This window comes from Piliocolobus tephrosceles, chromosome 13 (genome assembly GCF_002776525.5).
Source record: "Piliocolobus tephrosceles isolate RC106 chromosome 13, ASM277652v3, whole genome shotgun sequence".
Taxonomy (NCBI): Eukaryota; Metazoa; Chordata; class Mammalia; order Primates; family Cercopithecidae; genus Piliocolobus; species Piliocolobus tephrosceles.
The window spans coordinates 113,958,840-113,984,281 of NC_045446.1; the positions used below are offsets into that span (position 1 = coordinate 113,958,840).

The following is a 25,442-nucleotide window of genomic DNA, read 5'->3' on the forward strand; positions in this document are numbered from 1 at the left end:
CCTAAGAAGCCCCCAGATCAGCTCCACCAAAGGCACAGGCCTCTAACTTTCTAGCCCCCTTCTGATTATGAGTCCCTCCGTGGGCTTGAGCCGGGATGTGATGTTCAGAAGGTGCCCACTCCGAGGAGGGGAAACCACAAGTTATTGGCAAATAGATTGTCACATGCCTTGGCTTTTCTCCCTGCTCACTAGGACCAACCCTCTCCAAATCCCCTTCCATCTGTCCCAGGAAGAACCTGTATTGGACCACAGGAGCTTCCCACGAATCCATCTTTTATCCTCTCTTTCGTCTATCCCTCACCTACCCCTCTCACCTCCATGCTTCCTGCTGGTTCTATCCCACGGCACCCAACAACATGCCCCAGCTGCCTCTCTAACCTGACCCTTTCCTTCCAGAGCTCATCTAGGCCAGCAGTTCTCCTTCAGTAGCTATGGGGGCTGCACACTGTAGATGAGAAGCTTTAAAATTCGAAAAATCAAGAACGACTACGAGTCTAAGCCCATCTGGCCAGTAGGTCATACTCCAAATGTTGACCAGTGGCACCCAGGCCCTAGGCCAGGCAGGTTACCATGGAGAGTATAACTTGGCATCATTCTGCCAAAGACCAGAGCCTGCAGAGGCAGACCCAGCCATCCCTTACTGCATCTGTCCTTTCTCCTAGCTCATCTATTTGAGTATCACAGGCTGAGTCCTACCAGTCCACCTTGCTGACAAACCCCAGCCACCTAGAGGCTCAGAAGAGGGACTTTTCACTAGGGCTAGTGGATGCCCCGGCCCCACAGTGGTTAAGAGGCCCATGCTGAGCATGTCTTTGGATGTCAGTGGGTGACAACGCGTGCAGGGTGTGTGTCTCTGGGTGTGTGGGCAGTGTGTGTGTCTGCATCTGTGGGTCTGTGTGTGTGTGTAATTTCTATGAGGCCATATGTGTTGCTGCTCCTGCCACTGGTATTCGAGTTTGTGAGTATCTGTCTTCTCATCTCAGGCTCTGCCTTCCTCTCTGTGTTTTCTTCACCTCAGAGCCTTCCCATCCCCCAGGGCCAGCACTGTGGCCAGTTCTGTGTAGGCGCCCTGAGTGGGCTGTTGCTGAAATGGTTGCTTTGCGGATGGAACTGACAGTTGCCGTATTTGTTCTCCTATGGGCCCTCCAATGTTCAGAGTCACCCTCACCCCACACAAAGGTGTCCTTCAGGAAGAGGGAAGGGCTGTGTTGCCTGTGTGGGAGTTGGTGGGGGGGGGGGAGTGTTGTAAAGATACCCCCCCCTTCAGTTCTGACCAGCAGGAAGAAGGGCCCAGAGGCAGTGCAGTCTGCAGAGGGATGTTGCCTAGCAACTTGGGAGACTTTACTGCAAACTCACCAAATCCCGAATTCCTCAGCTCTAATTTGGGAAGAGAAAAGCACAGAGTCTAGGCCTGGTATCCACTGTGTCCCCTAATTTCCCCCTTTCCTCTCCTCTCTGGATTCTGGAGTTGAAGTCCAGCAGGAATTGGCACAACCTAAGGTCACAGATGTGCCCGTCATTTAGGCAAGGGCCTGAGTTCCCAGGACATCTGGCCATTTGGTGGAGGTGGGGAGATGGAGGATGTGCCAGAGACAGATTGGGGAACAGATTTTTCATTACAAAAGTGGGTGGGTCCCAAACATGCTGGGAGAGACACCCCTACACCCCAAGCCCTGGAATCCCGGCCAGCATCCAGCTCAGCCTAGGACCGCAAGCTGGCTAAACTTATCCCCACCCTGAATGGACACAGGCATTTCCCTCCCACTCATTTTTCCCTTGGCAAGCGGAGCCTCGGGCCCAAACATCTAGGTGGGAAGGAAGCATGTCACTGCCATGTGGTTCCTGGTCATGGCCAGGGGCTGGGGATGCACAGTAGACCTGTCTCAGGATCTGCTGTCCCACCCGAAGCCACAGGGCATTTCCCACCTTTGCTCCCAGCAGCAGCCATCCTTTCCTCCTTCCCTTCTCTGGGACCTTAGCTGAGAAAGACTTTCTCGTTTTCTCAGAGAAGGCCTACCCTACCCACATAACAAGCCACACTGCCAGCTCTTGTACCCTGCCGAGTTGGGGGAGGCTGACGACCACAACAGTGGCAGGCTGTCCCTCCCAGATGCTCTTTCCGTAGCTCCCCTTCCCAGCCTCTCACGAAGCCCACATCCTGCCTCATCTTGGACCCAAGAGCCAATTACTTCGAATTCTCTATACTTGGGTTTAGGGTATTTCTCTTCTTCCCAGGAGCAAGGACGAGTATGGCCAGCTTTTGTCTTATTCTGAGGCAGTAGATCAAAAGGTTAGGCCGAGTCTGGTATGAAAGGGAGGAGGATACTTCTTCCAAGTCGGTTCCCATATATAAATGCATAAAAAAATAGGTGTTGTGCATATATGATTTTGTTTGCTGCAGCTCATATAGACAGATCAATAATAGATATGTCATGCTGACAGCTTGAGTTGGGTGACTGTCCGTGTGTGTGCGTGAGCGCGCGGGTGACCACAACAGGGTGTTCACATTTACCTGAAACTGAAGGGCTGCGTAGTTATTTTTGCAGGTTGTGTCTGCAGTGTCTGTATGTTGGAAGAAGGCCTGGGAAAATCATATGTGGACATGTGGGGCTTGTGAGCTTTTGTGTGGACGCATGCCCATCGCCAGGTTGTACCAACAGGTTTCTCCGTCTGTAGCAGGAGTGATGATGAGACCTTTTTACCGCACGTCTTAGGGAGCCTTTCTTTGCGGACTGAGGGGGAGTGAAGTTAGAGGGAGCCATATTTGGGACTCCTGCTAGGTTGTGGAAGTGTGGAGGGGTGGGTGAGGGGTGCGCGGTTTTCTATAAGCGGGAGGGGGTGCTGTGCCCAGATGTGGGTGTTTGTGCCCGGGGTGTCGGGGTCCTCCTTCTGCCTACTCCGGCGTACATCTGCCTGGCAGTCTGCCGCCTAGCAAGCCAGGGGATTGCGCCCGGGAGGATGGAGTGTGTAGGAGGCTTGGATACAAGCGTGTAGGCGGAGGGGCTGGGGCAGGAGCGGGAGCGCGGCGGAGACAGCCGCGAGAGGGCGTGGTCCTCCCTCCACTTCTCCCCGCCCACCCTGCCGGAGGCTGCTCCTGATTGGCTTCCCGGCCGCGGGGCTCAGGTTACATTCGCGAGCGGAGCCGAGCGCGGGAGACCGGACCCGAGAGCTGAGCTGCAGGTTCGGCGCGGGTCGGCTGGCGGCCGACTGCCCCAGAGCCCCCACCCGGCACCACACAGACCCCACCCCCGCCCTGCGCCAGCCTTCGTCCCCGCCGAGGACCCCAGACACCAGCATGGACTGCTGCACCGTAAGTTAGAGGGCCCGGGGGAGGGGCACTTGGCGGGGTCTCCTGCGAGAGGCGCCTGAGAAAGCCCTGAAGGGCGAGTGAGGAATGGAAGTGGATGCGGAAGACCTAGGAGCAAAAAGAAAAGGGGTCCTTGCCGAGACGTGGGTGGTGGATGGTGGAAGGCGCCCGCCCGACTTGGAAGCCGTAGGAAAAATGCTCCTCAACTCGCGGGGGCGTCTGAGCGCCCATCCGCCAGGCAGCCTAGGCTGGACTGGGAGCTCGGCTAGGGCTCTGCAACAGGGGAACTGCAGGTTGGGTGACAGGAGGAACTTCCTCCCCAGTGGGACGCCGGAAACCATCGCCTGGAGACCCTGCGGCGACTCCTTTCTCCTGTCGTTTGGCCCCCAACCCGTTCCCCATCCCCTGCCGCCGCCGTCGGTGGGCGGACAGGCTGATTCTCGTGACCCTCCAACGATCGCCTAAGCTCCCTGTGCAGCGCAGGCTGGTCCATATTGGTTAGTGATGCTGGCTGCAAAGAGCCTAGTCAGGGTGGTTCTAGGGAGGGGTCGTACCGGCCCCCAAGGCCTTCTCGCTCGGAAGGGGCTGGGTGAAGTGACCGCGAGAGAGCCCTGCTGGCGAGGGAAGGAAGTGTCTGCAATTTGTCAGCGCCCACGCGGAAACCGGGGTACTGCGAGTGCCCAGCGCCCGAGAGGGTTGCTGTTAAGGTGACTCGGTATGAAAGCGCCTGGCACAGGCCCTGGCTCCTGCCTCACTGGAAGAGTACAGTGATCATACGTATATGAAATTTATTTGTTTGCGTATTTCTTTTTTGCCTCTGCACTCGGAGAAAGACTATTCCAAAGTCCTTGTATTTTCAGTCATTCAGCCAACCAGCTAATAATACACGAGGTTACTGACTTTGCCACCTTATGGCACAGTAAAGGAAAAAAAAGTGAGCTTTGGAAGGAAAGGATAGCCCAGTACTATAATAGATGAGACTTTCCCATGTCAGGGTACAAAGAGGCAGAGAAAACTTAGGGGCAAGTGGTGGTTGCTGCGATTTTAACTCCTATTAGTTTCAATAATAGTTGGCAGTTTGTGAATGCCTGCCCTGTAGTCAGCACTTTCTATTGAATCATCGCAACAACGCTGTGAGGTAGGTATTATTTCACAGATACGCCAACTGAGGTTTAGAAAGTTCGATTTTTCCAAGGAAGCATGACTCCTAAGTGTGGAGGCAGGATTCAAACATAGCCCTGTCTTCTTCGAAGAGCTGTGCTTTAACCTCTCCTCTAAATATTTACTGATTCTAAAAGTAATCTGCTCATAATAGAAAACATAAAAACTAGAGAAAAGTATGAAAAAGAAATATGTCAGTCACCTACCGTCCCACCCCCTGAAGAACACCCCAATAACATATCTCCTTCCAGCCTTTTCCCTCTGCTTGTTATTCTACAGGAAGCAATTTTTTGGTTGTGAAGGGAGAGATGGGCTCCTTATGGAGGTTCCTGGGCTCCACTGAGGAAGAGCCCCTCCTCCCAGCAGTGTTGTGTAAAGTAGAGAAGATAAATGGATGGTGGGTTCTGGGAAATGAGCTGGGGGGAGGGGAGAGGTGAGGATGAGAGGGGAGTGTTGCTGGGAAAGGGGAAGTGGGAGACATGGTCACTGGAAAGAGGTGAGTAAACAAAGAATCCAAGAGGCCAGGGAAGGAATGGAATTGGTCTCCTCTGTGTCTGCAGTAGTAATTAGAGTAGGATGTGGGGGTCCCTTCCTGGAACTATTGCTCTTGAGTGCCCAGGGAACCATACTGAAGGATTAGTAGACATGGTTCGAGTCAGTGTCCCTTAAAAAAGGAAAGGCTACCCACCCAAAAGGTAAAGAAGCAGCAGATACACAATTATCTCCATGGCCCAGGGCCTGGGGCACCTCCTCCAGTGCACCCTGTCCGAAGGAGCCTTCCCAAGTCATGCCCTGTCCTAGAGATCTGCAGGGCTTAGGGCTGAGCAAGAGAGAGCATCAATATCAGACTGTGCAGGAGGATAGGAAGAAGAAGAAAGGGTGACGGATGGAGGGTTGGGGAAGGGCAGGGCTGGGGGTGGGCATTTTCTTCCCCTTTCTGTGGAGGGCGGGACTCAGTGCTGGGAGGGAGCTGAGATGTGTAGGAAGAACAGCATACCTCTAGGGGGCTAGAGGCAGGTCCCTCCTCTTCTTTCATTCTGGAGCTCTCCTCACTGACCGCATCACCTGGTGTTTGGGAAGAATCTAGTCCTGCCTTATTCTCATTTCTCCTTGGTACAGAGGCTCAAATAGAAATGAGGAAGAAGAAAACAGATCTGCCTATTTTTTTTAAGAGACAGAGGAATGGTTTTTTATTCCTGTTGATTCAAATATTGCAGTTGCTGATTTACATAGCCATATATATGACTTTCCCTGCATTCACTGCGCATGAAAAAGCACATGAAAGAAACATTTTTTTTTTTTGATCCTACTCATTTCTTTTGCTTAGTCTAGTTGGCTTGGCCCTGCTGAATTCATAGAAATAATTACCTGCCCTGAGGCAATGGCTAGCAGCAGAGGCTACTGAATCGATCACTTCACTATTTGTCAACTGAGTGACCTTAGGTAAGTTACAAAATGTCTCGGAGGCTGTTTCCTGACTTCTCAAAATGGGGATTAAATGAGGTAATATGTACAAAGCACTTAGTACAGGGCCTGACATACAACAAGCAGCAAGCAGGGGAAATCCTTAAAGCTATTCGGATTTGGGAGCTGAAGGAGACTTTATTCATTAGTTGTGGCTGAAGAAAATGAGACTCTCAGAAATGTGCCCAGTTGGGACTAGAAGCCTTGGCTCCTGCTTTGCTGACCAGGGCCCCTTCCATCTCCTCCTCCCTCCCAGAAGTCCCTAGTTCCTATGGAACTCTCAGGCACACACCAACAACTGTAGCTTTGAAAGGCACCAGCCAGACACCATGACCAATGAACCTCTTCCCAGGTCCTTTTAATCCCCTTCCTCTTCCACCTGTGGACTGGCAACCTGGCAGCTCTGTCCTGAAAATTCAGCTGAAGGAGAGGGAGCTGGTTCTGGGGGGGAACATGGAGTGTCGGGGGTGGCTTTGCCTGCTATTCCAGGTTTGCATTCTGGATCCAGCTGGGGCGGGTGGTGACAGCAGGTCGGGTCTAGCGTGGTTGGAGGCAGATATCCCTTCCTCCACTCAACCTTCCCACTCCTCCACAGCTGTGAGGCCAAGGAGGAGAGGTAGGTCAGGAATGCTTTTTCATGGTTGTCACCCTCTTTTGAGAAGAAGCCTTACTGTTCCCTGAGGATATCCCAAGAAAGACTTGAGCTCTAAGAATAAAACATTCCAAAGGAGTCTTATCTGAGCATTCTAGACCTGTGTTGGGCCCCTCCACAACCATACCTGCCTTTTTTAACTTTTTTTTTTTGGCTCTTCTACCAAAATGTAACTCCTTTACCTGTGTTTAAATCGACTGTGGGCATCTTGAGCACAAATGGAAGAATGTGAAGCCCAGGAAATGAGGCTAACCTGGGGAAACACGGCGAGGGGAGCCATTTTTAAGCCAGGGCTTGGGCATCTGGAGTTTAAGCTTGTGCCCCTGGAGCAGAATCTGGCTAGGACAGTGATCACTGAAGCCTTGCTCATATCCTGTCCACTTCTATGAACTGGATGGATGATGGCAGGGAGAGCGAATGTGCAGAACTGAATTACCATTATTATGTGAAACCTTGGTCATCTAGTGTCCTAGAAGAAAAAGATAGTCAAAGCAGTGGAAGACCTCATGAAAAAAAAAAAAAAAAAAAAGAAGAAGAAGGAGGCAAATTCCTAGAAGCCAGAGAGCCAGATCAAAGGAGACATGTCCTTCCAACTTCATAGTAACCATCCCCATCCTGACCCACACTAATACTGCAAGTAATGTTAAGCAACAAAGGGGTTCAGAGGCTGAATTCCTCTCCATTCCGTAGCCTTTCTTCTGCAATCTATACCATCCATCCCCCAACCCCTTCTACTTTCAGCCAGGGCAGGCTCTCAGAGAAACAGAAACCTAGTTTGAAGCATAGAGGTGGGCCTAATTATTAGTAGGCTGAACCATATGAAATTGTTATTATATGACCACTTTTGGCCTGCAAAAACAACTATTTCACATTAACTTAATGTTATCTTTAAGACAATCATAAGAACTACCATTTATTGAGCAGCTAGGTTGTGCAAGAGATTTTATGCATACCATGCTGTTTATTCTTCCCCACAACCCATAGAGGTGGATAATATTATCCTGATATTTTAGAGGAAGGAGCTGAGATAGGAAAAGATGAGATAACTTGCCGAAGGCCACGTACCTATAGCAAATGGTAGACCTTGGTTGGTTGACTGGGCTGCATTTGCTTGTCCTAAAAAGTAGGGGTAAAAATATATTCTGGACTCTGAAATACAAAGGTTTGAATCTTGGGTCCACTGGTAACTGTCTGTATGACCCAGGTAGGTTTTTAAACAGTTTAATCATTAGTTTTATTAGGGGTAATCATAAAGAGGTACGTAATAGCTTTATTTTGAGGGACTAAATAAAATAATGCCTGTAAAACACTGTTATTGCACCTGGAACAAGATAAGTGCTTAAGTGGTAGTTATCACCAGAATTCCTTTCTTCCTCAGAAGCACACCCTGGGAAGGGCTTCTTGCTCCTGCTGCTCTTTTCCTTTCCTTTCCTTTCCTTTTCTCTTTTTTTTTTTTTTTTTTTTTTCTTGGAGTGAAGACTTTTCTCTATCACTTCATCCAAATCATCTGCTATCTCCTGTGTCTGAGTTCATCCTTGGGCAGTGGAAAATCAAAAGTCAATAGGAAAACAACCTCTGGGCCTCTAGTCTTAGGTCGGGGGAGGCCGACTCACTGACCAGTATCCCCAACTTCTCCCTAATTCCAGCTGTGAGATTCCTGCATTTCTACTGGGGAGAGGGCTGGCGGACTGAGGCTTCTCCACCCTCTCCACGGAAAACCCTGGACTCAGACTGGGTCCTTCTGAGCTGGAGTTACCCTCTGAGAGCAGGGGGACAGGCGGCCACTCCAGGAGTGCCTGCCGCTGTTTTCCTTGCCCCTCCAAACCACCCTCCAATCAGCTCTGCAGACCCCTAACTCGGTGCTGGTGATGGGCCTGGCTCTTCCGCACCCAGTCCTGCCTGCACTTCTCTTTCCTGAATTAAGACACAACTGTCCACCTGGCTCTGAACCTTCTTCGCCTGTCGCTGCCCATGCCCCAGTGCGTGTCCCTGCCATAGCCCTGCTCCAGGCTCCACACCCCTCTCTGCCCCTCCCACCCGCGTATCGCCATAGTCCCAGTCCCTCAGGGCTCTTCCTACCCCACTCCCGCGGATCAAGACACAGTGACCCCACAAGAACCCTCCTGCTCCGCCCCCAGGAGAACGCCTGCTCCAAGCCGGACGACGACATTCTAGACATCCCGCTGGACGATCCCGGCGCCAACGCGGCCGCCGCCAAAATCCAGGCGAGTTTTCGGGGCCACATGGCTCGGAAGAAGATAAAGAGCGGAGAGCGCGGCCGGAAGGGCCCGGGCCCTGGGGGGCCTGGCGGAGCTGGGGTGGCCCGGGGAGGCGCGGGCGGCGGCCCCAGCGGAGACTAGGCCAGGTGAGGCGGGCGGCGCGCCGGCAGGCTGACAGCTGCCCTTCCCAGCCCTCCCCAGAAGGAGCAGGGGGAGAATAAGGGCGGGCTGGGGGTGCAGGAGGCATGGAGGGAGCCAAGGGTTGGGGGACAGAAATCCGAGATGGGAGGTGGGTGGGTGGTTAGAGGCTGAGGGTTGGGCGGATTCCAGGAGCTCACCTGTTTCTCCCCCTGTATCCTCCTTTCTGCCCCGCCCTGGACCGAAGAAGAACTGAGCATTTTCAAAGGTAATGAACACGGCCCCTAGGCGGCGGGGTGGGACGCATGAGTAGGAGAAAAGGATCGAATCTCAAGCCCTTTCCTCTGCCCGTCCTCAGCCCTCCCAGCCGGGGAAAATGCACCCTGCCCCTGCAGGTTTTCTGATACATCCAGACCCCTGAGGCTGCGACGGGGACATACATATGCAAAACCACCCCATTTGGCTGCACAAGCCCGGCCGAGGGGCAGAAATACAACGCGGCTCGCACACGTACCTGCCTCGGGGCTCATTTCAGCGCTTTGACTCGGGGTGGGGGGTTCTGGGTGACTGAGGCCCCCTGGCACTCCCCGCCCAAAGAATCCTGGTACTGAAAGGGGGAAAGGAGGCGGAAGAGGAAGTGGCGGGAGAGGGCAGGTTCTCAGACCTTTTCTCTCCTCAGTTCCCGAGGAGAGATGGATGCCGCGTTCCCTTCGCAGCGACGAGACTTCCCTGCCGTGTTCGTGACCCCCTCCTGCCCAGCAACCTGCCAGCTACAGGAGCCCCCTGCGTCCCAGAGACTCCCTCACCCAGGCAGGCTCCGTCGCGGAGTCGCTGAGTCCGTGCCCTTTTAGTTAGTTCTGCAGTCTAGTATGGTCCCCATTTGCCCTTCCACTCCACCCCACCCTAAACCATGCGTTCCCAAATCTTCCTTCTTTTGCTTCTCGCCCACCTCTTCCCGCACCCAGCATGCAGCTCTGCCTCCGCAGCCTCAGTGCGCTTTCCTGCGCGCACTGCGGAGGGCGCCCTAAGCGTCACCCAAGTACACTCACTTAAAGAAAAAACAAGTTCTTTCGTTCTGTGCGCAGCTAAAAGGGGCGCCCTACGTCTCCCTGCCACTCCTGCCCCAGCCTAGCCTCAGGACTTTGGATCTGGGGTGAGATGAAGGGAAAGTGTTTTTATGGTTTCGGACGCCCCTTGCTCTGACCGGAAGAGAAGTCCCTAGCCCACACCTGCCTGTCACGTTCCCTCCCCTTTCCCCAGCGCACTGTTGAGGGAAGCCTCTCCAGCTCTCTTGTTTATGCAAACGCCGAGCGCCTGGGAGGCTCGGTAGGAGGAGTCTTCCACGGCCCCGCCCCGCCCCTGTCGGCCCCGCCCCTCCCCCTCCCCGCCGGGCTCCTGGGGCTGTGGCCGAAAGGTTTTTAATCTCCGTGTGTGCATGTGACTGTGCTGGGTTGGAATGTGAACAATAAAGAGGAATGTCCAAGTGTTCAGAGGGTGCCGGGGGAGGGAGTTTGGGTGCACAAGGCCTCCGCTTGGAACTTGAACAAGTCTCTTTGGGCCAAACCAAAAATCGGGAGCTGGTGGTGTGAAGTGGAGAGGCACCTAGGTTGAAACCTACCCCTTTGACCCAACCAAACTTCCTGCCTACCTTTTCTCGGACTTCAGGCCCATTCCTTCTCTTACTGTTAATACTCTTTGAGCCGCCTGGAGGAATTCGCCATACCAGCAGAAAGAAGGAGACAGTATGGTACCCATAGACTTTAATTATTGATTTTCCCCCTCACCGCCCTCCCAGGGATCGGGAGAAGTCACACAATCATAGGGAGCTTGGACTTGGTGGTTGTCACGGTGCTGGCAGACGAGGGTCTCTCCAGGAACCCCTTGCTAGAATCAGCCCTCATAGAAGTGTGCTCAGAGATCCCAGGAGCAATGGCATCCTCCCTGATGGGTATAGGCAAGTTCTTAGTGAAGAGTAGAATCCTCCTGCAGAGGAGGGCCACCCTCTAACCTGGGGACTTTAAAATTTCACTGTGCTTGAGAATAATCTGTGGAACTTTGGTTAAAATGAAGTTTCTGGGCCTCATCACTCCCTAACACACAACTCTAGGAAGGCTAGGAGTGGCCTGAATCTGAATGTGTAACTAGTTCCCGGTGATTTCTGTCCAGGTAATCTGAGGACTCCACCTGGAGAAATATTGCTCTGATCTCTATTCTAGACCCTGACTGGCAGCTAAAGTGGATGACAGAGGCAGCTTCTCCTCCCCTTTCCTGATTTCCTCCACAGAAGAACTGAACTCAGCTGACTGCTCAGGACAAATTCAGCTCCCGGCATCTACAAGCCACTACTACTCCCAGGTGGTTCAGAACAGAAAAGTAAACTTTGTTAAATATGAGGAGGGGCAGGGCAGTCCTGCAAACTGAGCTTCCCTGCCACAGCTTTTACCAGCCACTCCACCCTGTACTGCTTGCCTGCACCCTCAAATACACAGGTTATACTGCTGCCACCAGCAAATCCCAGGGCCGAACAACACCTCTTACCCCTAAACACACTGAACGATGTTGGAGTTTGAGGACTGCAGGCACCTGCTTTTAACCCAAGCCCCTTCCTCCCTCCTTGCACCATCCCCCAGCCCTCCTGCTCACCGAAGGTCACTACCCCCATATGTCTCCTTGGGCTTCTTCCCCCTCTCTTTGTGGAACCTGATCAGACAGAACGCAGCAACTGACAGCAGCAGCATGACCAGGAGCACCCCAATCAGAGCTCCGGCCACTCGGCCTTGGGAGGGTTCTAAGGAGATACAGGACCTTCAGAGTTGCAGGCTTTCCTTGGCCCACCAGCTGACAGTTTCCCCAACACAAGGCTGCTGGCCTGGCCTCCACCCAGCATCCCTACCGGTCACAGAGAGGGTCAGCTCACAGGATGCACTGCCCATCTGGTTGGTGGCCACACAGCGGTAGGTGCCCGAGGAGGTCAGGGAGAGGTTGGTGAGAATGAGCTGGCCAGACACCTCATCTAGAGGATGAAGAGGAAGTGTTCCACGGCCCATTCAACTCAGTGAGCACCTCTATGAGGACAGCACATTTCATGTCATCCTTACAACAATCCTGTCAGGGAGGAACTAATTTTTTTTTTATTGGTGGGGAAACCAGTTCAGAAAAAGGAAGTAGTATATCTGAGGAGACCCAGAGAGGAATTCCAAAGCTGCTACAACTTACCTGTTCTTTCCACCCTACATAGCTGCCTTTTTGGGAGGAGGAGGACTGTACACTCAGGAAGGATTCAGAAACTGGCAATGGAGTCAGGGTGGGGTGCTTACTAGCTGATGTCAGGTTCCTGGTTTGGGGTAAAAGGCTTGATTGCTAGAAACTGCATCCTGTAGGGTGGCTCTAAGCGGACACAAATGCTTTTCTAAACTGTTTACCTTTGCCTGAGAAGGCAAAGCACATACCAGGAGGTGATCTGGGGGTGGGTCATTCATTTCTGGATTGATAAAGGAGTTTGCTGGGGCTGGAGAGAACAACTGAATGCAGGAAGAGGAAGCTGAGAAACTAAGGCTCCTCCAAAGAAACTGGTTAAAAGACTCAAGACAGTCCGTGCTACTCGGCCTCAGTTTCCTCTCTAGGAAGTTTGGAAGTGATCCATGACCCTTAGGAAACCTAAAAGAAATCTCCCCAAGGCAGATGGGTGGGCATCAACAGAATGCTCCCTGCCCTCTACTTTCTTCCAGGATATCAGTAATATATTCAGCTTGAGAAATACACCCAGGATCACCCAGCCACACACTGTGCAGGAAGACAGGCAGGAGGGAATAATACAGGAAGCCAAGGAAGAGGCAGATTTGCCCAGGTCTCCAGTCCCCTCTTCCTGATGCCCTGGGCCCTTACCTTGAACCATGCTGCCAGGAGAAGGTGTAGGAAAAGATCCAAGACGCACCCAGTTGTACACTGGCTTAGGAGCCCCCTCGGAAGAGCTGCACCTCAGTGCAGTAGAGCCTCCCACAGAGGTCCGTCCACTCTGACTGCATAAGGGATTACTGGGGGGAACTGCAAAAAACAGAAAGTTCCTCAGCAATCTTCCAACCCCACTCCCAGCTTCATTAGGTGCTACATTCTCTACTTCAATACCCCTATCAAACAGTGGTCCTCTTGTGTCCACACACCACTGCATCCCCAGGAACTGAGAGATTTCCACTATTGGAAATTCTGATTGTTAGAGAAAACTGTTCCTCATGTTGAGCCAAAATGTGTGTTAACATAATATCCACCCATTGGTTTCAGTTCCTGCCCTTTGGGCCCACAAAGAGAAATTAAAATCTCTCCTCCACATGACAGCCCTTCAGATAGTTGAATCCAGCAGTCACACACCCATCCTAGGCCTTCTCTTTTCCATCTAAACACTGCCAGCCTCTTTGATAGTTTTTGTGGTTGCTCATCTCTGAACAGGTCTAGTTTGGGGTGAGACAGAAGCTCTGAGCACAAAGTTGCTGCTTAGTAATATCGGCCCTTGTTCCTTTGATGGCCACTCCCCTTCTCTGCCACTGACCTTGGGAGGGACAGAATCCAACTACCAGTGAGAGGCTGCCCCATGATGGAGCTTCTGGGAGCAGACTCAGATCCCCACGTATGGGAAGGGCTTTCTCTCCCACACTCTGTTATTAGGCTCTGATGGAGGAGATGCTCTCAGTGGAGGGTGGAATTGGAGTATGACCATCTGGATTAGAAGACTGAAAGAGAGAGTATTTTCGCTTGGGGCCCCCAGTGCAGTTGTGTGCTTGGGCCAAAAGTCAGAAACCGGAGATGTAGCAGGACCAGTGCAAACCCCCCAAGTGTGTGAAAGAGTATGTGGCTCGTGGATCCCCTGCCTACCTTACCCAGCACAGTAAGGTTGATTAGCCCCAACCCATTGGTGTAGAAATCTGGTGGGTTGTTGACTTGGCAGAGGTAGGTTCCCGTATCTGATGGGTGGGCGTCAGTCAGTTTCAGTGTGGCCACCCCCGCTGTGGGGGGGTTCTGAAGCAGGCTGACCCGCTTTGACTTAGAACCAGTTGGATATAGTTGACCATTGGTGAAGTACAGGATCTGGGGAGAGGCAGAAGACACACATATGTGCCTTTTTCTGCCTGGCATCAACTCTACAGTCCTTCCTCATCAAAGTGGGTATAAGAGGCCCCTGACTTACATCAGCCAGGGAGCTGACACCCTGTAGCTGGAACCTCAAAGGTCTCTCTGTTCCCAAACACCACCCCCTTTTAAGTGCTAAATGAACCTGATCCATTGGTCTCTCTCTCTGTCTTTCTCTCTCTCTCCCCGTCTGTCTCTCTAAGAGAGAGGCAGCATATTATCTTAGTATCAGTCGCAACACCTTAGTGTCAATGGATACACTAAGGCAGGGGAGTTGGAAATAGGATCTATGGGAGAGGAAAGGAAGATATAGGGTCAGGCAGACTGCAGCTCTGAAAAGATCTTGGGAGAGCCCGCTTACCTTTTCATCCAAGTATACTGATCCCCAAAGGCCCCCTCCCGATCCCATGCCCTCTTCCTGGGCTCCTGTCCCTACAGGCAAACCCAGCTTCATGCAGTTGCTCATAGCTCACTGGATGGGACTCAGAGATGGGCTTCCCAGGCTGCACAAAGCTCCACTCCAGGGCGAAGCTGTCTCCCACCGACGTGCTGTAGGTGCAGGTCAGCTGGGCTGTCTTCCCCAGGGGCGTGCTCAGCGGCTCCGTGGGTACCTTCACCTCCACGGCCAGCCCTGGGGCCGGGGACCAGAGGGAGGTAGGAACCCAAATTCCAGTGATCTGGAGGGTCGGGCCCACCTCCGGGCATCTACATTGGAAGCTGGGGGCTCCCTCCCCAGAGCACAATGCTCTCCCCTCAATCCAACCCCTCCCTTCCCAAAACCTGAGGTTTCCGGGAGGGGCCGGGTCTTTGTGGGTAAAAGAGCCGGAACCGGGCCAGGTAAGACGGCGTGTGTGTTTAGCAGAGAAAGGAAAACACTAACCCTGCGGTGGGGTGGTTCAGGCCTGTGCCGCGGAGAGGCCGAACTCGCCCGCCGGCCTGGGGGCTTCTCTCCTCTCCACTCCGGGCCTTCGACACCCCCTCCCCGGCCTCACCCCAGGTGCCTTAGGGCCCCTGAGGCCCACGGCGGCCTCATCTGGCCGGGCGGGGACAGAGTGGGTCCCAAGGAGCCCGGGAAGCCAGGCCTGTGCCCCCCAGTTCTCGCGGTGGTCCCGCCTGGCCCCTCCTCACCACTCAGGCACAGGAAGCCTAGCAGGGCCCCGCAGAGAAAGGGCCCCGGGAGCTCGGCCATGGCCGCGTCCATCCGTCCTGTCCTGCTCCTGCCAGGTGGACGATCAAGGTCGGTCTGGGTGTCGGGGAGGGAAGGGAGCACCCAAGGGTAGCCGCCCGGGCTGGGCAGGAGCAAGACTGGTATCTCAGAGCAAACAGGGGAGAGGCCGGCACCGCAGGTTAAAAAACAAAACAAACGAAAAAAAAAGTGGGCCTCCCTCCTCTCCTCCAGCCCCAATTCTGCAGTCTCTGTCCCTGCTCCCTCCGTCCTTCCTCTCCTCCCCGAAGTCTGAAGCTGTCAGGCCTTGGGAAAAGGGCTGGGCTTGGTGTGGGCCTTCTGCAGAGAGGGGCTCAGCACTGGAGCTCAGGGAGGAAAGCTGCCTTTGGAAGGTGTCCTCATACCCCAGAGCTGGCAAGTGGGGTCCCCACCTCGGAGCCTCACTATCAGTGTGAGCCCCAGGCCGCATACCCTTTCTGTCCACGCCCCTTTTCATTTCACCACTTACTGAGGTAGGAGTCTGTAGAAATGAGCACCTCTCCATTTCCACAGCCACTCCATTTTAGGGGCAGAGAAACTGAGACCTAAAGGGGACCCCACCCTTGGTAGGAAAAAACATGGCAGAATTTGGACACAGACCTGCACCCCATACTATGCCGAGCTCTCCCTCACTAACAACAGAGATCTCTTCCAGATGGGCAAGAAGTGTTTTTGTTAAGAATTCCGTGGTGTGGGAGAGGAGCCCTCCTGAGCTTCCTCTCCCTGTCCCTGAAGAGGAAGCAGATGAGGTACACACACCCCCTAGCCGGGAGCACTCAAGCTCCAGCAGAAAGCTACCAGCTCCATCCCTCTGCTGTTCAGAGCAGCTCAGAGTCTCCTCCTCTTCTCCACCTGACAAACAAGGACCCTTCTAAACTAGAAGAGCTGCTCTGAGCCTGTGGGGAGAAGCCCTCCTGGGTGCACAGCTTGGGAAGGGGTCCACTTTGCATGCTCCTGAAGCTTAATTTCTAGAATTCTTAGTGTGAAAAGGCAACTTGTTTCTTATCCCATACATACATTATGTGTCTTTATTGAAATTTGCAAATGAAAACAACACATATTTCATGTTAGTTTTAAACATACATTCCCTATCCTCTACCCCAGTAAAACCTAACCAAGCCAGCCTGACAGGTTATATCAATACAGGGAGCTGGAGTGGGAGCAAAGGGTGGTGTTAGATAGGGGTGGGGTACAGATCAAGGGGGCCCGGGACTCAGTGACTGGAAGTCTCTGCCACTCACTCTTGGTGAGTAGTTAATTTCAGCAGCTGGCTTCACAGGCAGGAGTCAGGGATGGGTGGAGGCTCCTCCCAATTCCAGATCCACTTCCTCTTCTTCTATCTCCTGGACACTTAGGTCTTACTGAGACAGTTTTCCCACAGTAAAGAGGTGGGGGCAGAGTACTAAGGGTCTGGAGTGTGATTACTCTCCCATGACTCAGGCCTCTGTGCTAGAGGTGACCCCTATAGGAAGGAGAGACTCCAAATCCTTTAGCCAATGAGTGGCGGGGTCATCACACCAGAGAGCCAGCTTGACTCTGGGCGGGCACCATCACAGGCACAGCACCCATGCGGCTCAAGCCAGAGGAAGAAACCCCACCGGGGATGGGAGATACTGGTTGAGGGTTGGCCCCGTCTGTTGTGGGCAGTCTTGGTGAGGGCAGGGCCTGGCTGGAGAGACTGGGTGTGGGGGTCAATGCACCAGGCCTGGGAGGGCCGTGGGGTGGCCGGAGGGCTCGTGCGGAGGTGACAGAGGAAAGGGTCCCATTCTTGGAGATTGTGTCTGAGCTCTTGGGCCAGGGCAGGGTCCGGGGAGCAATGGCATCCTCCCTAGTCATCAAAGAAATAACAAGAGGTCAGAAGTGGGAGGGGGAAGGAGGAGAGAGTTTCTACATGCTTGGTCTTATATGCCACCTCTCCCTGCACACTTCAATACTCCTTTCCCTCTCCCTTAAAATCTGCCCATAGGAATCATGTTTCAGCCACTGACCCCATTCCAATAGATGAGACGGGCCTGAATTCCTAGACTCTGTGAGGAGAGCAGGGAGAGCCCCCACTGCAGCAGAGACCAGGGACACTTACTTGATATCATTGGCTGGCTCCTCCAGGGCCTTGCCCCGGCGGTGGTACAAAAGGACCAGCCCAGCCAGCAACCCCAGTCCAACCAGGGTACCCCCAAAAGCTCCAGCAACCACCACAGCTCCAGGCCCTGGAAAAGGCGTCGTGTTAGAGGGGGACACCCAGCTGAGGGGTTCCCACCCCTCTCCAATCCCACTCCCCCTACCCCGTCTGCCACCATACACATTCCCTCTTTTTCCCTGTCAAGGAGAGGGGTGGCTGTTGAGCAGGAAATGACCAGTCACTGACCAACCATTTGTACAAACATTTGATCAGGGCAAGCTCCATGCCCTTTACAATGAGGCCTCAGCAGACAGGCCTCCTCCCCACTTGCAACCCCTCCCCCACCAGTGACCACTCTTCTTAGCCACACTTACCCCTCACTGACCTGTGCTCACTTCCAGGGTCACATTACACTGGGCAGTGCCCACCTCATTGTGGGCCTTGCAGACATAGACTCCAGCCATGGAAGAGGAAAGGTTCGTGAGACTTAAAGACCCACGGATGACATCTGTGGACACAATTTAGCCATCAGTCCAGGGACCCTCTTTCCCATTAAAAAAAATATACATATATTTTCCCTCCTCTGGAATGTCCCCTTTGACACTCTGGGAGTCATGGCTTGTCTATTCCCTGATTGGGGGAGAGGTGTGACAGCTAGGCTCAGCTCCTCGCTGCAGACTGGCTAGTGCAATAACCTCCATTCCCACTCCTCAGTCAGAGCCCCCAGTGGATATCTGACAGGAGGCCGCAGAGAAAGTGATGCAAAGAGCAACCAAAGCACCATTTTACTTTTATTTCGGCAAGACAGCGTGATGAGAGAGAAAGAACACTGGGGTAGGAACTGGTAAACATGGGTTCCAGAACAGGCCATGTGACTGACTGTAAGCAAGGTAGTTGATATCTGAGGGTCTCCATCTCTTCATCTGCAAAATGGGGACAATATGACCTACCTAATGGTGTTGAAAGGACAATATGAACTAATCACAGTGAATGTTTATTGGCTGCTGACTCTGTGCCAAAGACTACTCTAGATTCTCTATGTGTACGCACTTACCACAATTTCCCAACAAACTTGTGAGGTAATAAAGATTATTTTTTAAAAAGAAAAAGCTACTGTTATAAAAATGGTCATGTGAAAAGTAGAAACAGAGGCAAAATGAAAATCCACATTTCCACAACCTAGATCCAACAGTTGCTAACTTTTTGCCATATTTATTTGATTTCTTTCTTTTACTTAGACATTTTAAAGTAAACACTTCAGCATAAATCTCCAAAAAAGAAGTACGCTGTCCCATATAACCACAATAGCATTGCCATGCCTAGGAAATTAATAAAATAACTATCTAAAATCATCGAATACTTCATATTAAAAATGTTTCAGTTATCCCTAAAATATTTTTTTATAACTGGTGTGTTCAAGTCACACTAATGAGTTCAAGCTGATGCGTGTAAAATCCGCATTTTACAAATTTGGGAATGAAGGCACCGAGTCACACTGCTAGTCACCAGAAGAGCTGGAATTTGAACACAGAGACTCCAGCTATGGAGCCCCTTTCTTGACAGTATACGCAGTGAATGCACCTAACACAATACCTGCCCTGGCAGGGCATCCTTCTCTGCCCCCATCCTCCCCACATCCTCCTCCTCCTCCCCAGTGCTTGTCAGCATTGGCTCCCCTTTTCACCCCAGTCCCTGTGGTACCTCCCATCTTTCCCCTTCCCCAGCCACAGTCTCGGCTGTTTCCAGAAGTGTCCTCACCTAACACTGGTGCAAAGAAAGTCTGGAAGGATGGAAGCTGCCGATCCCACTGGTATTGGACAGCGGGCTTACTCCTTGGAGACTGGCAACTCAGGGTCACGTTGGCCCCCACACGGGGCACACCCTGGAGACGGCAGGATGGAGGAGCTGGAGGAACTGGGTAGGGGGAGACAGATTAAAACCACAACCAGGAGACCCGCAGGTCCTCTCCCTCTGCCCTGCACCCTTCTGTCACTTCATTTGTCCCTCCCCCAACTCTTGCCCTATAGGAGACAGACTCACCAGACCTCCCAGTGCGGGTGGGGAGGGGTCCGGAAGTCTGTGCTTCTCACTCACCCAGCACATTGAGTTCTAAGGTTTTGATGCTATGGCCGCTAGGGTTGCCTTTTTTGTCTTGCACATTCACGGAACAGCTGTAGGGGCCAGAGTCTTTCTCCTGGAGACCCTCCAGTCGCAGGGACAGGTTTCGGGAGGGCATGGAGTAGACCAAGGATACTCCAGGTTTGCTTGTTGTGACCCCATTGATGTAGGACAACACCTGGTGTGGGGCATAATACATCCCTACCATTACTACATGTGTATACTGTGCCTACAGGCTCAGCCAATCTCCCTCCCCCAACTGGCATTCTCCACATGCCCCTCACATGCACCCATTCTTCTAACCTGAACCAGCTCCCCATTCACCTTTTGTCCCTCGCCCCTCTCACTACCCCGTCCTCTTCACCAGAACAGTTCTTGGTTCCCGTGTATTGTCTCATCTCCGAATTGCGGTGTTTAGAAAGGTGACATAATAGTGGGAGGAGGGACAATGTAAATAGGAGGTATGTATGCATGCAACTCGGACTGCTGCGGTGGATCCAGGTTTGTAAGACCTGAAACTTACACAACGGGGGGAGGCATCTTCGAGGAAAAAAATATTTAAAATATATTTTAAAAGTATCAAATGAGGCTGGGCACATTGGCTCATGCCTGTGAGCACTTTGGGAGGCCGAGGCAGGTGGATTGCTTGAGTCCAAGAGTTCAAGACCAGCCTGGGCAATACGGTGAAACAGTCTCTACAAAAAATACAAAAATTAGCCTAGCATGGTGACCTGTGCTTGTAGTCCCAGTTACTCAGGGGGCTGAGGTGGAAGGATTACTTGAGCAGGAGCGGTAGAGGCTGTAGTGAGCCAAGACTGCACCATTGCACTCCAGCCTGGGCAACAGAATGAGACCCGTGTCTCAAAAAATCCAAATGACTTCCTTGAACACAGTTTTCAGGGGTTCTGAACATTGTTTCGTTCTCTTCTGGGTAAACCTGTATTTGGATGTAAACCTGGTGTCAAGACAGATGGGCGGGAGACTGTGAGAGGAGATGGTCTCTTGGTTCTTGAGGTGATATAAAGGGGGGCAAGGTGACAGATGAGAATCATTTGGAAAGAGAAGTGGCCTGTGACTCGACAGTATTCAAAGCAGAGAATGTGAAAGCAGAAATATGCTCTTTTTTTTTTTTTTTTTTTCAGACAGAATCTCACTCTGGCGCCCAGGCTGAAGTGCAGTGGATGGATTTTGGTTCACTGCAACCTCTGCCTGTGGATTCAAGTGATTCTCCTGCCTCAGCCTCCCAAGTAGCTGGGATTACAGGCAGGTGCCACCATGTCCGACAGATTTTTGTATTTTTAGCAGAGACGGGGTTTCACCATGTTGGCCAGGCTGCTCTGCAACTCTTGGCCCCAAGTGATGTGCCCACCTTGGCCTGCCAAAGTGCTGGGATTACAGGTGTGAGCCACCGCGCCAGGCCAGAAATATGCTTTTATAAGTCGTGTGTGTTACTTCCCCTAAGCGTTTCCCAGTCCTCAACTTCCATTTTTTCCCTCCTCCTCTCCACCCCCATAACCAAGTAAAATGCCTCTCCACTTTCACAGTATTTTGTGTGCTGGATTTTTAGGGACAGTCGGCAAAAGATAATTGTTTGGGAAGTCTCCCATATCAGAACAAAAACTGAACTGGTGAAGACTTCTGCTCTTCCCTGAAACTCCTTCCGCGGCCCCCATTCCCCGGCCCCCATTCCCTCTCTACCCCTCCCACCCCTACCAGCTCTTTACTTACAACCCCCGCTGGCGCAACTTGCCGCTGGTTGAGAGGCGTTCCTCCCTCACCTGATCCTCCTTTTCTTTATCTTTGAAGAACCACATCACAAAGGGCACCTCCCCTGGCTGGGCTGAAGACACCTCCGCGTGCAAGGTGTACCACGCTGGAAGCACCACTTCCCCTCCCTCCACCGCCTGCAACTGGTTGGCGGGCAAGTGCAGCTGCAGCTCGGCCGGCGAGGGGGGCGCTGGAGACAAGAGCGAGGCGTGAGTGCCCAGGACCGGCTCCCACCCAGCTCCGCACGCAGACCCTGCCCGACACGGCTCCACGAGAGAGTGAGGAAAGTCGCTCTAACAGGAAAGAGGAACCTTGCGGGGTCCGGCCCCTGGAGGCCTCAAGGGGTACCCAGGGACCACTGGTTCAGTGTCCTGCTTCCCATTTCATCACGACGACTTCTTTCCACCGCCAGCCTCTGCGGTCGTAGCGGGGATGGGGACACATTTCTATGCATTTATTCGTATCCAGAGGCGTAGATTTCTGAGCATCAAAGAAAGGGGGCAGATTTCCAGCGAGGAGGGGAAGGTATCAGGAGAAAGGGCAGATCGGCTGTTTCTGTTGTACCTTCCACTTGCTTCCCTAGTTTTCCTGAGCGAGAGCCAAGGGAGAGTAGCGATGCTGCTCAGGGCCGCCAGGGTCCCTCACTCCCGAGTTCCCCACGTGAGGCTGCCTGGTTACCTGTTAACCCTGCGGCTCCTTCTGAACTTGCCAGGAGCTGGAGAGAGCGGAGCGGCCCAGCGCCCAAGCCTGACCCCGTGAATGCGACGCTCCTCGCCCTCCCACGCAATCCCAGAGGCGGGCTTCCCTTGGAAAACGGAGAGTTGAAACCCAGAAATCTCCTCGGAGCCCTTCTGGGGTCCGGGCGATCTGGGCAGAGAACTCTCGGGTGGCAAGGAATGAAGGGCAGCGCGAACGACGGCCTCCGGACAAGTATAAAGCCTCCCCTGAGTGTGTCCGGCCCTTGGGGTGGACCGGGGTGTTGGTTTCGAGGAGGGGCTATTGTTTGCACCACGGCGTCCTGAAATACTCATCCTTTGCCCTTTGGGGAGGCAACAGAGCAGTCAACTGGTAAGCCCTTTGGGGAATAACCCTGGGCTTGCACACGGCCAGGCCTGAGGATGCTGGCTGCTCTAGTCCCGGGCCCTATTCCCTCCAGGCCTCGGCCCTCTGCCTCGGAGCAGAAGACGCCACCTCTGCGTGGCGAGCAGGCGGCCAAGGCCGCGGGAAGAGGCCGCAGCCAGGCCCCGCTCTCCACCCTCACCCTCGGAGAGCCAGGCTGAAGGCCTCTAAGGCCTGGGAACCGATCCGGCCAGGATGCAAGCCACCCCCACCGCTTCCCGGCTGCGCCGTACAGAACCCCCACCTCTGTTACTTGGCCTTCGCAGCATCCCCCTTCTCATTTCCTGGAGGATCTCTTTGGTCTGGGCAGGAAATTTGTACCCAGTGATAAGGCAGAAGACAATGAAGGGGGGGCCACTAGACCGGAGGCTCTACGGGAAGAAACAGTCCCCGCCTCAAGGAGCTGGACGCCCCCTGGGGACCCGGCCCGCTGCTATTCCGCCGAGGCCGGGCACGCCTGGAGCCTGCAGGTGCTGCCGGCTCTTCCCCAGCCTTTCTACCACGCACACCGAGCGGCCGGAAGCGGCTTCCGCCAGGAAACTGCCTGAGGCCCAAAAGGGGCAGGCGCTTCCTTCACCTCGTGGACCACCAGCGACCTCCCCAGGTCCCACATTTACAATTCCACTTTCCAGAAGGTAGAGGAGAGTTAAAAGAGATCGTAACGGACACACTGGGGTCTGGGCACATGCTCCTTGCCCTTCGCCCTGTCAAAAACTAGGAACAGAAGAGGGCCTGAGACTTTTCTGCTCTCTGTCCTGGGTGTCTGCTGGCTCGGAAGTCACCCAACTGGTTCGTTTTCTTCGGTCCCAGGGTCCACGGAGCCACTGGGAGAGAAAAGGAGGCTGGTTGGGTCTCAGAGGACACTGGGACAGCCCAAGAAGGGGACCCTTTCGGCCCACAGCCCTCTCCGAGGCCAGCGTGAGGGAGCCGGCAGGGGCCTCAGGAGAGGGAAATGGGCCCTCTCCCCAGGGCAACTATTTTTAGTCTCCGTCTTTCTCTGAGAAACTCCCCCCGCGGGCTTCTCACGCCCCAGGGGCAGCAGCGCTGAGCCGCGGAGGAGCGTGCTGAGGCGGAGAGCCTCCTCGAGAGCCCAGAAGAGCGGAGCCGGGCGCCTGCCCGTTGCCCCGAGGTCACCAGTGCCATTTAACCCTCGAGTGGCTGGCGGGAACTGGGCAACCCCCAAGGGGGCCGATAGGAACTTTTGAGTCCAGGTCTTCAGTGTGATGAACTGAGGCCCAAAGCTGGGGTAGGACAGAGGTTTGCAGATGAGCAGCAGGTGAAGCCTGGGACACTCAGGCAGCCAACTTGAACTGTCCTCCCTGGCTTCAGAGATTCCTCCAGCCCCCACCCCCCACAAGGAAGGGGGATAGAGTTGGGGTGGAGTGCAGAAGGAACAGAGCTGAAGTTGAAGTGGGAAAAGCCGCAATGAGAAGTTTGAGGGATCCTGGAGCAGGCCCACCAAGCCCGGAGGGACAGAAGACTACTGCTGGCTTTGGTGCGGCCTGGGGGGCTGTACTTGAGACCCACGTTATCCAAGGACTGTAATATTGCATGCCCCAACAACTGTGGAGCACAGAACAGGCAAAAGGGGACACTGGGGATCCTCATCTCAGTCTTCATCATTGTGGCTGAATTTCACTCTACAGCTTTCCAGGCCTTACTTGTCCTAACATCCTCCAACCTGAGAAATGAGTTAAAGTCAATATAGCTAAACCCATCCTTCACTCCCATTCGAGATCCTTGAAGGGGGATGGCAAGAAAGCCGAAGCATAGCAAGTGAAGCAGCATAAAAGGGCCTAGTCCTGCCGGGTCCTTCTCTCCCAGGTGGAGTTCTGAGCCACCCCAGCTTCAGCTGAAGCCAGCGCCCCTGGGCTTCCCAAACACTTGCTCCAAGGAGGTTCCCTTCCTGACCTTTGGCCACCCTCCTCTCAATTTCCCCGCATCCCTTTGGCTCTGGGAACCAATAGGGGTGGTGGGCCTGGGGGGGCGGGTGGTCACAATTCTATTTCTCTGTGCGTTTGAACCCCTCCCCCATTTCCTGTGTCCCAAATGACCTCACGGTCGTCCTTTTGGGGCACCTCCCTTGATTCCCAGGGCAGGAAGCAGGGGGGAGCAAAAGAGAGAGGATCTGCGCTGGGGAATTGACACAAAGTGCGTGTGTCAAGCCTGGGGACCAGAGGTATTTCCCCGGGGGATCTTCCTCATCAGCTTGTATGTGGGGTCGGGGATGAGAGGGGGCTAGAGTTAAGTCCTTAAGCTCTTTAGCCAGTGTCTCATCTAGCGGCTCAGCTCATCCGGCTGTGCTGGGTGGGGGGTGGGGAGTCCACAGGGTGAGCAATGGTTCCGATAATTCACCCCAGAGATATCCAGGTCTTGCGAAAGATGCCCTACCTCCCCCAGCCATCCGCCCCCACACCCAAACTGGGGGCTGTCCCCGCCAAAGCGAGAAGTCAGCGCCAGCCAGTGATGCCCTGCAGTGGGATTAGGAAGTCAGGGGAGGAGGGCGAGTCGTGGGACCCTGTTCCGCAGCAGTGGCCAAAGTTCTCCCTCAGGGTCGAGCTCACCCCATCCCGCATCCCAAGTCCCCTCCAGGTCCGGGTTTCACTCACCGAGGGCACTCAGCCCCAGGAACAGAAACCGCAGCAAGTTGGTCACCAGGGGCCCCGGGAGGGAAATCATGGTCCTCCCTGGCCCAGACGGAGTCACAGGTGCCAGCTGCCGGACGCACGGACCCGCAGGTGTCGAGGCTGCGCAGCGGCCGGAGCGTGCGCGGGAGCCGGGTCGCCGACACCCAGGGCGGCTCCAGCCCAAGTCTGCGCGCCTGTGTGCCGGTGGCGGGGTGGGGACCGACGGCGACAGCAGGGCGGGGCATTCGAGGGGGCGGAGAGGTCGCCGTCCTCCCGGGCGGGGCGCGCGGGGTCCGCCGCCCGGGGGCGCCGCCAGCGCGCGGACGGCGGGACCCTGCGGCCTCTTCCAGGTCTGAACGCAGGGAGGGGTGAGGTAAGCTGTGATGCCCCACGGGCCAGCCAGGGAGTGGAGGGGGAAGAGGAGGC

At 54.0% G+C, this 25,442-nt stretch overlaps 3 protein-coding genes across 8 annotated transcripts; 1 reads left to right on the forward strand and 2 right to left on the reverse strand.

Annotated features, from left to right (window-relative positions):
* The first annotated feature begins 3,121 nt into the window (after positions 1-3,121).
* On the forward strand, positions 3,122-10,431 carry NRGN (neurogranin). Of its 6 annotated transcripts, none has more exons than XR_002730926.3 (5): positions 3,128-3,310; positions 8,723-8,949; positions 9,189-9,209; positions 9,300-9,451; positions 9,621-10,431. XR_002730926.3 is itself a non-coding variant. In XM_023208531.1 (4 exons), exons 1-2 carry the CDS (start codon positions 3,296-3,298, stop codon positions 8,942-8,944), a joined length of 237 nt encoding a protein of 78 aa, XP_023064299.1. In that variant the 5' UTR covers positions 3,122-3,295; the 3' UTR covers positions 8,945-8,949; positions 9,192-9,209; positions 9,621-10,431. The 6 variants fall into 6 exon arrangements, 4 of the variants coding, with proteins under 4 accessions (XP_023064299.1, XP_023064298.1, XP_023064301.1 ...); XR_002730927.3 differs by having other exon boundaries at positions 9,192-9,209; XM_023208531.1 differs by lacking the exon at positions 9,300-9,451 and having other exon boundaries at positions 3,122-3,310; positions 9,192-9,209.
* Positions 10,432-10,686: 255 nt separating this feature from the next.
* Positions 10,687-15,524, reverse strand: VSIG2 (V-set and immunoglobulin domain containing 2). Its single transcript, XM_023208535.2, has 7 exons — positions 15,191-15,524; positions 14,536-14,693; positions 13,813-14,020; positions 12,827-12,985; positions 11,835-11,954; positions 11,585-11,729; positions 10,687-10,882 (listed from the first exon to the last, which is right to left on the reverse strand). The coding sequence occupies exons 1-7, from the start codon at positions 15,261-15,263 to the stop codon at positions 10,750-10,752; spliced, it is 996 nt and encodes a 331-aa protein (XP_023064303.1). The 5' UTR covers positions 15,264-15,524; the 3' UTR covers positions 10,687-10,749.
* A 740-nt stretch (positions 15,525-16,264) lies between these two features.
* On the reverse strand, positions 16,265-25,236 carry ESAM (endothelial cell adhesion molecule). Its single transcript, XM_023208528.1, has 7 exons — positions 24,999-25,236; positions 21,282-21,460; positions 19,480-19,681; positions 19,144-19,299; positions 17,771-17,893; positions 17,347-17,473; positions 16,265-17,094 (listed from the first exon to the last, which is right to left on the reverse strand). Exons 1-7 carry the CDS (start codon positions 25,066-25,068, stop codon positions 16,779-16,781), a joined length of 1,173 nt encoding a protein of 390 aa, XP_023064296.1. The 5' UTR covers positions 25,069-25,236; the 3' UTR covers positions 16,265-16,778.
* Positions 25,237-25,442: the final 206 nt, after the last annotated feature.